Below are 11,304 nucleotides of genomic sequence, written 5' to 3'. Positions count from 1 at the left end.
AATTTGGGGGAGAGATGGCCCAAAGGAGCCGGATCTTTCATTCTGGTCCTTGGCCCGGTCTTTCCTCCAGTGACTTTGGATGAGACAAGCTAAACCTTCAAGTGTCCGATGAAACCGGTGATCTAGCGATCTGTGCAATCTCCATTCTTGGTTCTCCCGCCAGGTGCCTGCCATCTCCTTGGCTTACGAAGCAGCTGAGAGCGACATCATGAAGCGCCAGCCCCGAAACCCCAAGAGTGACAAGCTGGTGAATGAACGACTCATCAGTATGGCCTACGGACAGATTGGTGAGTCAGGTGCAGGCAACCCGGTGGGATGACCTCCGACGTTGACTTGAGGAGATAGGAGTTGGGTCGGACAGGGCTGGCCTGGTCACAGTAAGAGGATCTTTATATATAGGTCATTGAGTCGCTAAGTTAGAAATTTCTGAAGTGAGCTTTGCCCCATTTTACGACAGTTCCTGCCACAGATGTTAAGTGAATCCATGCAGGTGTTAAGTTAATAACACCGTCGTTAAACGAATCTGGCTTTCCCATAGCAATAGCAATAGCAGTTAGACTTATATACCGCTTCATAGGGCTTTCAGCCCACTCTAAGTGGTTTACAGAGTCAGAATATCGCCCCCAACAACAATCCGGGTCCTCATTTTACCCACGTCGGAAGGATGGAAGGCTGAGTCAACCTTGAGCCGGTGAGATTTGAACAGCCGAACTGCAGAACTGCAATCAGCTGAAGTAGCCTGCAGTGCTGCATTTAACCACTGCGCCACCTCGGCTCTTTATAAGCCCCGAAACCAAACCTTTCTCCTCAGCGATTAACACAAATCTGCAAGTTTGTAAAATATAAAAGTCTCATCAGTCAAAACTACAGAAACACTGAGTGCGTAGCTTAAACACCAATAGCACTTAGACTTATATACCGCTTCACGGTGCTTTTACAGCCCTCTCTAAGCAGTTTAGAGAGCCAGCCTCCTGCCCCCCAACAATCTGGGTCCTCATTATACCTCCCTCGGAAGGAACGAAAAGCTGAATCAACCTTGATCCCGGTGGGATTCGATCTGCAAATTGCAGGCAGCCGGCAGTCAGCAGAAGTAGCCTGCAGTACTGCACCCTGACTACTGCGCCACCAAGGCTCTCAGGAATACAGGAATAATAACAACATTTTAGTGACAATAATAATAACAACAACAACAACAACAGAAACATTGAGTTGTTACTTATCAGAGTACGATAAACTTTTAGCACGGCTGGCTGGGGGAGCCTGGGAGTTCTAAGAAGTCTTAAAGTTGTTGAGGTCGAGAAAAGATTTCCTCAACTCTCAAAATTCCTTTGCAGGAATGATTCAGGCTCTGGGAGGGTTTTTCTCCTATTTTGTGATCTTGGCTGAGAACGGGTTCCTGCCCCCTGTTCTGGTTGGCATCCGCCTTAATTGGGACGACCGGTCAGTCAATGACTTGGAGGATTCATATGGGCAGCAATGGGTAAGTAGAGGGAAGCAGTAGAACCACATAAAGCATCCCGGATTGCTTACAGAAAGGATGGTTGAGATCCAATCCCTGTTAAGTGCCAGTTTTGTTTGGACGAGTCTATAGAACACGGTGTTAGATGGGTTTTTTAGATGTTCTTCCTCCAGGAGTTTCTGCCTTGTTATATTAGATACTAGCTGGATACCTGTGCTTCGCGACAAAACCATGTGATCAGGCTCAGCAGGAGAAATTGGGTCAGTGGTGGTAAGTGATTGAAACACATAAGGGAATATCGGTCCCGATGCCTTGAGTCCAGAAGCAGTTCCATAGGTGGAAGGTGTAGACATTTTGGTGAGGTACTGACGTTTCATACTGTAAGGAGCCCCAGACCGCTTCTGAGTGAAGGAGTGGAACGTCTGCCAGTTTGAACTGAGGTAACGGAATGTGAGGCAACTGGCAGTTGGAACAGAGTTCTTTTCAGGTGGGGAGGGGGAGTAGAACTCCTTAGCCTCAGAGCGTGTTAATTACTGTGTAAGAAATACTAATGATCTGATGGTTGTTTTGAAAAACCCTTTCTTAGCAAGCACCTAGAAGCCAAGGGGAACATATGTGCCAAATTTCAAGATTGTAGGCTTTATGGTCCTGGAGATTTCATGATGAGTGAGTGGTACTTCCTTTTTATATATATAGATTAATCTGATCACTCTGACAAAATGGTGCTTCATTTCATTTCTGGTACACGATTCTAGCTGGCCTCACAGAAATATATTTTGTAGTAGCGATAGTACCACTACAGGAGGAGGGGGAGCTTGAGTGGACTGTCTTATACTGGACTCAATTACTGATTTCAACAAGCTACAATGAAATACTGGGTAAATTTTCCCTAGAATCCTGGGTAGACTGAGTCAAACTTGTAAATGGGTTAATTATCTTTTGTATTGGAAATGGACCTAGAAATTTTGGGCCCAATTTCTTACTAGGCATTCTTAATCTTATGTATTTGGTAGATACAAAAACTTTGTCCCTCACACAAAAGGGGGTTTGGAGCAAGCGGTGTTTATCAGCTTGCTTCTTGTAGGCTTCTGCCGCATCTGCTAGAGCCTTCTTCGTATTTTCCAATCCTTTCTTTAGTGTGTCCATCCATTCATTCAGAGACATGAAGGAGGGAGGTTCTGTAGGAAGCTCAGGCATGGGAACAAATTCCATGCCACTGGTAATCTGGAAAGGAGTTAATCCAGTACTGCTGTGGACCACATTGTTGTATGCCACTTCAGTGAAAGGTACCAACTCCGACCAGTTGTCTTGCTGATAGTCCACATAACACCGGATGTATTGTTCCACCATCGCATTAGCCCTCTCCGCTGCACCGTTTGTGCTGGGATGAAACACTGAGCTGAGTCCTTGTGTGGACCTGATGGATCTTAGGAATTCTCTCCAGAACTTGGCGGTGAACTGAACTCCGCGGTCTGAAATGATCCTCTTGGGCACGCCGTGCAGGTGATAAATGTGTTTCACAAACATTTTCCCTAATTTCTTTGTGGACGGCAGCCCTGAGCAAGCAATGAAATGTGCCTGCTTGGAAAACAAATCAATAACTGTCCAGTTTACTCTATTTCCACTGCTGTCTGGGAGTTTGACGATCTCTTCTTATGGTCGGCTAGGGATGGCCACTCGTTGTAGTAGTCCAGGGGGCTTCCCCGAGCTTGTTTTCATTGTTGTGCAAGTAGCACAGCTTTTTACATAATCTTCCACCTCCGATTTCATCTTTGGCCACCAAAATTGACACCTGGCAAGGTTTTTAGGAATCCAAAGTAGTCGCCTAATTTTGCATCATGGCTTCGCTGTAGGACTTCCAGCCTCAACCCCACAGGGACATACAGTTTGGACCCCTTCCAGGCTAAACCACCGCTCATTGTTAGGATGTCCTTGTTATTGTTGAACCACAGGTCTGCCGGGAGTGCTGCTTTGAATGTCATCAGCTTATTTTGGTGTCGGGTGGTGACCTGGGCCACCTGTTGGTGGGAGGAAGAAATGATGGGTTGAACGACTTCTTCCTTCTTACTGTCGTACTGCAGTTTTCTCGACAAAGCATCCGCCAACAAGTTCTTCCCTGCAGGGATGTGTTTAATGTTGATTTTGAACTTTTGGAAGTATTGTGCCCAGCGAACTTGTTTGGGAGATAATCTTCGATGGGTGTGGATAGCTTCGAGGTTTTTATGATCAGTCCTCACCTCGAACGGCATATCCCCCCCTCCAAGAGATGTCTCCACGTGATCAGGCTCCACCTGATCACAAACTCCTCCCAAATGGCCCACCTCCTTTCAGTAGTGGTGAGTTTCTTGGAGATGTAAGCACATGGCAATATCACTGCAGCTATTGCTACATCACTGGCATCCATGTGGATTATGAATGGTCGCTTGGGGTCAGAGTGTTGCAGTATGGGCTCTTGGGCAAAGAGCCGTTTCAATTTCTCAAAGGCTTTTTGACAGTCCATTGTCCATTTCAGGGTTTGGTTTGCTTTTGCCTTCGTTGGGGAAGGCCCCGTTTTTTAATAGCTGAGTCAATGGAAGGGCAATTTCCGCAAAAGTCGGAATGAACTGCCTGTAGAAATTTGCAATTTGTCAAACACAAACCCTGATGTGGCCCTCAATGGAATCGAGTTTGATACCCCTGCAGTAGGCTGAGCTTAACAAAGTTAAGAAGAGTAAGATCTAGAAGGCACTATGGAAAATAGGGCTGAGGATAACCTGGAGTAAAGTCAAAAACCATCCCCTCCCCCAAAGACAATGACAAGACACTTCCATTCTGGTACCTTAAGTAAAAAAAACAAAACCAGGGAGGTAGCCAGGATGTGACCTTAAACTACAATGCAGGTAACTCTGTTGTTACCTGTATGCAGAGAGAGAGGGGGGAGGGGGAGAGAGGGAGAGAAAGAGAAAGGGAAAGAAAGTGAGAGAGAAAGAGGAAGAGAGAGTGGGAGAGAGAAGAGGGGAAGATAGAGGAAGAGGGGAAGAGAAAGCGAGGGAGAGAGAAAAGGTGACAGAGAGTGGGAGAGAAAGAGAGGGGGGGAAAGGGAGAGGGAGAGAAGGAGAAAGAGGGAGAGAGAGAGGAAAAGAAAGTGAGGGGGAAAGGGGAAGAGAGAGTGGGAGAAATAGGAAGAGACAGTGGGAGAGAGAAGGGGAAAGAGAAAGGGAGAGGGGAAGAGAAAGCGAGGGAGAGAGAAAGGGGGACAGAGAGTGGGAGAGAAAGAGAGGGGAGAAAGGAGAGAAGGAGAAAGAGGGAGAGAGGGGGAGGGAGAGAGAGAGAGGAAAATAAAGTGAGGGAGAAAGGGGAGAGTGTGAAAAAGAGGAAGAGACAGTGGGAGAGAGAAGGGGGAAAGAGAAAGGGAGAGGGGAAGAGAAAGCAAGGGAGAGAGAAAGGGGGATAGAGAGGGGCAAAAGAGGGAGAGAAGGAGAAAGAGGGAGAGAGGGGGAGGGAGAGAGAGAGGAAAAGAAAGCAAGGGAGAAAGGGGAGGAGAGAGAGTGAAAAAGAGGAAGAGACAGTGGGAGAGAGAAGGGGGAAAGAGAGAGGGAGAGGGGAAGAGAAAGCAAGGGAGAGAGAAAGAGGGACAGAGAGGGGCAAAAGAGGGAGAGAAGGAGAGAGAGGGAGAGAGAAGGAGATACGCTCCTCTCTGCAGCCAAAGATGCTTTGAGTTATGCAGGCTTTCTGTTTAATACCTTCCGCTCAAGCTGTGTCTTTTTTGCTCTCCATCCTTGGCTGGGTGTTGGCCCTCGGAAGTGCGATCGAATTTCAGAGCTGGATTTAGACATCCCCGAGGCCCTAAACTGCGGGAAGTTAGAGACGCTGCATTTGGCAAGCGCTAAAAGAGAAGGAAGCTGTGGAAGAGCCGAACTTGGCAAACAGGCTGCCCAGATGCAGAACAAACCCGTGATGGGCCAGGAAGGGCCCTCTTTGACACATCACGTCACAAGGGATGTGAAAGCCCGCAGAAACAAAGCACATCTTATTTCATCCGGATGGCGTAAGCCGTAGCGGAGGGCTGAATTAATGGGCATTGTCATCAATTTATAATAAAAGCCCAACCAACAAATCACATTCCGAAATGTATAGATTTACAGAATCACAAAGTTAGAAGGGACCTTGGAGGTTTTCTAGTCCAACCCCTCCACCCCCCTGCTCAAGCAGGAGACCCTATTCCATTTCAGTTAAATAGTTGTTTAATCTCTTCTTTGAAACTTTCAGCATTGGAGCATTAACTTTAGAGGCAAGATGTTCCACTGATTAATTGTTTTAACCGTCAGGAAATTTCTCCTTAATCCTAGGTTGCTTCTCTCCTTGGTTAGTTTCCATCCGTTGTTTCTTGGCCTGCCTTCAGGTCCTTTAGAGAATAATTTGACTCCCTCTTCTTTGTGGCAGCCATTTAGATATTTAGACATTTAGACATTTTATTAGGATTTATAGGCCGCCCTTTTCCCTGAGGGGACTCAGGGCGGCTTACAATCGCAGGGAAGGGGGTGCAATACCAAAAGACAAACAATATGTGAACAGAAGAAAATAATAAAACACAACTTGCATTCAACAGTCAACACTCGGGCGGGTAAATTGGGAACCTATCCCCAGGCCTGATGGGAGAGCCAGGTCTTAAGGGCTGTGCGGAAGGTCTGGATGGTGGTGAGGGTACGGATCTCGATGGGGAGGTCGTTCCACAGGGTCGGAGCTGCAACAGAAAAGGCTCTCCTCCGTGTAGTCGCCAGTCGACATTGGCAGATGGGATTCGGAGGAGGCCCAGTCTGTGCGATCTGATCGGTCGGAGGGAGATAATCGGCAGTAGGCGGTCTCTCAAGTACCCAGATCCACTACCATGGAGTGCTTTAAAGGTGGTCATCAGTACCCTGAAGCGCATATTGGAAGACTGTTATCATGTCACTCTGCTCCAGCCTGCCATCATGAAAATGTAAAAATGTAAAAGGAAAAAGGCAAGAGCTCTGAGGTCAGGCTGAGCTAGTTGCTGCCAGAGTCCCCATGGATGACTCTGCTTAACTGTTTAAAAAAGCCTCTAAAAAAACACCCTCTACAGGAGGAGGCAAGAGAACCACGTGCCTCATCTACATAAGGAATTTTTCGGGTTTTAACCCTTGCTTAACTTTGCTTGAGTGATCATAAAGTCAGACTAGATGAGGCATGGCAGGAGGCAGGAGACGTGGTTCTCCTGCCTCCTCCTGTAGAGGTCACTTGACAGAGCCGAGGTGGCACAGTGGTTAAATGCAGCACTGCAGGCTACTTCAGCTGACTGCAGTTCTGCAGTTCGGCTGTTCAAATCTCACCGGCTCAAGGTTGACTCAGCCTTCCATCCTTCCGAGGTGGGTAAAATGAGGACCCAGGATTGTTGTTGGGGGCGATATGCTGACTCTGTAAACCGCTTAGAGAGGGCTGAAAGCCCTATGAAGCGGTATATAAGTCTAACTGCTATTTTTAAGAGGCTTTTTTAAACAGTTAAGCACTAAGCAGAGTCATCCACTGTGACTCCGGCAGCAACTAGCTCAGCCTTTTTCCTTTTACATTTTTTTTTCTTTTCATGGTGACAGTGGTGGGGCTCTGCCTCCCCTGCCTCCCATGACTGCACGTCCCTGCTAGAATTGGGTAATAGACATACCCAGTTCCTGCAGCCGTCCTTCATAGGTTTTAGCCTCCAGTCCCATAATCATCCTTCTTGTTTTTCTCTGCACTCTTTCCAGAGTCTCAACATCTTTTTTTAAAACCACGGCGACCAAAACTGGATGCAAATATTCCAAGTTATGGTCTTACCAAGGCATGATAAAGTGATACTCAAACTTCAAGTAATCTTGATTCTCTTCATCCGTTGATGCAGCCTAGGACTGCGCTGGCTTTTTTCGCAGCTGAGAGCACAAGGCTGGCTCACATTCAAGCGATTGTCCACTACGATTCCAAATTCTGAGATGTTGCTTCAAGACGGTGGGCCCCTAAACTGTAGTTTGCGTAGTGGTTTATCCTTTATCCAGTTTGGCAACTGATAGATATTGCCAATGTCGCTCGTATTAATTTGGAACGGAGCCTTTGCCGAAGTAACAGCGCAATCCACACCCTGCTCAGTGCCATGACGTATGCAATAACAATAAAGCCCATACTATACTGTCGTGGCCCAGCAGGAGCTGTTGGAGCTGCCACCAGACTCTGACAGCGAGGGGCCCTATGAGTCGGCTCTGGAGGATGTGGAGGACCCTGGACAGGGTTCCGACTCCGAGAAGGGTGCCGAGAGGCTGGTTGGCCACCAGGAGGCGCCTGAGCCTTGGACTAGTGGGGAGGAGACCAGGGAGAGTGATCCGGACGCCAACAGTGAGTTGTTCCTGGATGCCCGGCACCGAAGAGCTAATAGGCGTCAGGAACAGTTGCGCAGTTACAGGAGGTAATTGCACTCAACTGGTGGTCATTAGGCTCCTCTCCAGACTATAAAAGGATGGCTTGTGCAGAAGTCAACGCATTAACTATTGTTTGATGAACATTTTTGTGAGCTTGGCAGGCTGGATTGCTGCCAGGGCTTAACTGTGCTTGATTGCTGCCCTGCTTTATCTGTGCCAATTTGCTGCCAAGGACCTGTCTGTCTGTGAATAAATTCCGTAAAGTATTTTTGGCTTGGAGTGTTTGGGTGTGGGACAAGGGGGTTCAGAACACTATACTATAATTGCAGCAGCTGTCGGGGAGTGAGTCAAGGAGAAAGGAAGAAAGCAGGAACATTCATCTCCCCCTCGTCCATCTCCCCCAACCGTCTAATCTTGAATTGAGACAGCGGGTTGTTGTGCAAGAAAGCAAGACAATTCCTGGGAAAGAGGGTGCAGATGTTTTGACTCCCTTCTGTTTTTCTCCTAGACCTATGAGCAACGCAAAGTGGTGGAATTCACCTGCCATACCGCCTTCTTCGTCAGCATCGTGGTGGTGCAATGGGCCGACTTGATTATTTGCAAAACCAGAAGGAATTCCGTCTTCCAGCAGGGCATGAGGTACGGCGGCTGCCAGGTTTCCCATTTGCCAAAGAAAGGGCATAAAAACTCCCACTTTGCAATCAAGAAGGGAAGTTGTCCCTCAAAATCCTCAGGGCAGTGGGGTCTAATCAGTGGAATCAAATGATTTTGATTCCCAGAAACTTTTTTTTAAAAAAAATTAAACTTATTTTAATTTTGGGTTAATTGTTCTGTCTAGTCCAGTGGATTTGTGCAAAATAAATAAAAGAGACAGGCTTAGAATGCTGAGCGAAGGAAGCCCCCAGTTTTTCCACTGACTTGGTTAAACGGGTGGGAACTGAGCTATTATGTCCGAGGGAAGTGGGATGCTCGGTGGGAAGAGTGGCCCATTCAGATACTTGGGTGATGATGATTGGGCAGCAATGCCAATTTTAATGTGATTCAGAGCCTGTATAAGTACTGGCGTTATTTTTTCCCTTTCACAACCTATCAATCCATCTCTCCATCCATCCATCCATCCATCCATCCATCCAATATCATCTATCTCCATCCATCCATCCAATATCATCCTATCTCCATCCATCCATCCATCTAATATCATCCTATCTCCATCCGTCCATCCATCCGTCCATATCTTCCTCTCCATCCATCTTTCCTTCCTTCCTTCCTTCCATCCCTCCCTCCCTCCCTCCCTCCCTCTCAATCTCTTCTCCCCACTTCTCAGAAACAAGATCCTCATTTTCGGCCTCTTTGAGGAGACGGCCTTAGCCGCCTTCTTATCTTACTGCCCCGGGATGGATGTGGCTCTCCGGATGCATCCTTTGAAGTAAGTACCCGCTTATTCTATTTTACTTTGGGGAGGGGCAGGCTTGTTGGGATCTAGAGGACCGGGGGGGGGGGGGGGCTCTCACCCTCTTGGGCTGAACGTCTGCCTTCTCTCCTCTCCCCAGGCCCAGCTGGTGGTTCTGCGCCTTCCCCTACAGTTTCCTCATCTTTGTCTATGATGAAATCCGTAAACTCATATTGCGCCGTAACCCAGGAGGTGAGAGGGGGCTGGGAGGGCTGGCTGGGGGCCTGAATGGGCTGCCAGGTTTACCGAAAGATCCCTGCCTACATAACAGAAGCTGTCAATCCTGGGGTTTTAAAATAAGGCTTCCTGGTTTTAGTTCAGGGTTTTTTTTGGCATTTATTGGTCATTTTGCAGACAGTGCTAAGCAAAGTATGTTTTTACTTTGAGGAATTCATGAACTAAATCTCTTTTATTGTCCTGCACTTGGAGCCCTTCCCTTCCCCTTCCCCCTTTTTCCTTCCTTCCTTCCTTCCTTCCTTCCTTCCTTCCTTCCTTGCTTACTTACTTACTTACTTACTTACTTCCTCTTTCTTTTTTTCTTTCCCTTCATTCCTCCCTCCCTTCCTCTCTCTCTGTTTTCTTTCTTTTTCTTTTTCCTTCCTTCCTTCCTCCCTTCTCTCTTTTTTCTTTATTTTCTTCTTCCCTCCCTCATTCCTTTCTTTCTTTTCCTTCCTTCATCTCTCTCCCTTTTTTCTCTTTTTCTTTTTCCTTCTTTTCCTTTGTCCTTCCCCTTCCCTTCCTCTAATTCCTCTCCATTCTCCTTCTCTCTTTCCTTTCTCCCTCCCTTCATTTCTCAACGCAAGGCTCTGTTTTGAGGGCAGATGTTGGGGGTCCTCTTATCCACCTTGCAGAAACGAGAGCAGTTTCTTCAGCTATTTTTTCCCACCGTTCTTCCTAACTGGCTATTTTTCCTTATTTTCATCACCTTCATCATTTTACCCAGGCTGGGTGGGGTGGTGCATAAATAAGGATCAGAGAAAACAGCCAGGAGGGCTCTGGATGCTATTTGGAAAGGGGTGGGGGGCTTGGAACAGCCATTCTGCAACGAATGCCTTACGGATATTCCTTTTTTCTTACAGGATGGGTGGAGAAAGAGACCTACTACTGAATCTCTCCCTGTGTCCACTGCTGGTTGCCTCCCCTGCTGGGGAGGCGGAATCTTGACCCTCCCAAATTAGCCCTCCCTCTTGCCCCCCTCCTCATGACTATGAGAGATTGCAACACCAAGATCATACGTTGGGACAGAGGAATAACCAACCTAACCTCCTTCAACCCCCCCCCAATTCCTTTTCCCCCAGCCCTCCCCCACCCAGATGGGACACATGACTCATCCTTTCCTGCATGCACGCCCCCCCCCTTCTGGACACAAGGGAGGGACGCATGCCCCCCCCCTTCCATCCCGCCTCTCACCCACTTCTGCTCTCTGCCAAATTCTGCTTCGGTTTCTAGAGGCAGGCTACGGGAAGAGAGCCCGTGTGTGTGTGTGTGTGAGAGAGAGAGAGGGGGGGGAGAAACATGCCATGGGAGGGTGGGGGGGGGTGTCCATCTTTCTTAGCCTCTGCAAAACGTCTAAACTCCCAACACTCAAAATTCCCTCCCGGAGCTGGGATTGAACGCAGGGACCAGCCACTTCGAAATAAACTTGCCTCGGAGATGACAACCAAACAGGGGAGGGGGGGGACAGCAGGAAGGATTATGACCCTGTTTCCGCTAGTAAGAGATTAGATTTGAAGAGGGGGGAGCTGAATTCCTGCTCTCCTCACTCACCCCCCCAACCCCAGCAGTGCCAATGTGTTTTCCCCCTTTCCTTTCCCCTTGTGTGCACATGGGGTGAGTGTGTACGGGTGATTGTGTGTGCCTGTGCTTGTGCAAACGAGAAAGGACAGAGGTTCGCCGTGATTCACTTCACGGCCCAGCAAAGCTTCCCGAACATCCTCGGAAACGCTTCATTTTTAGACGAAAAAGCAGCGGGAATTTTTCCCCCCCCTTTCCCTTAAAACCCAACATGGCGG

At 48.0% G+C, this 11,304-nt stretch overlaps 1 protein-coding gene across 1 annotated transcript in view; it reads left to right on the top strand.

The window, feature by feature from the left end:
- Positions 1–10,400, top strand: part of ATP1A3 (ATPase Na+/K+ transporting subunit alpha 3) — a 32,793-nt gene extending 22,393 nt beyond the window's left edge. Inside the window, exons 14-20 of the mRNA XM_032227804.1 lie at positions 164–287; positions 1,089–1,090; positions 1,388–1,480; positions 8,351–8,481; positions 9,167–9,268; positions 9,393–9,484; positions 10,372–10,400. Of these exons, the coding sequence (XP_032083695.1) occupies positions 164–287; positions 1,089–1,090; positions 1,388–1,480; positions 8,351–8,481; positions 9,167–9,268; positions 9,393–9,484; positions 10,372–10,400 (573 nt within the window). The remainder of the gene's footprint in view (positions 1–163; positions 288–1,088; positions 1,091–1,387; positions 1,481–8,350; positions 8,482–9,166; positions 9,269–9,392; positions 9,485–10,371) is intronic.
- Positions 10,401–11,304: the final 904 nt, after the last annotated feature.

The sequence above is a fragment of the Thamnophis elegans genome, chromosome 12, assembly GCF_009769535.1.
Source record: "Thamnophis elegans isolate rThaEle1 chromosome 12, rThaEle1.pri, whole genome shotgun sequence".
Taxonomy (NCBI): Eukaryota; Metazoa; Chordata; class Lepidosauria; order Squamata; family Colubridae; genus Thamnophis; species Thamnophis elegans.
This window is presented reverse-complemented; position numbering and strand designations above follow the sequence as displayed.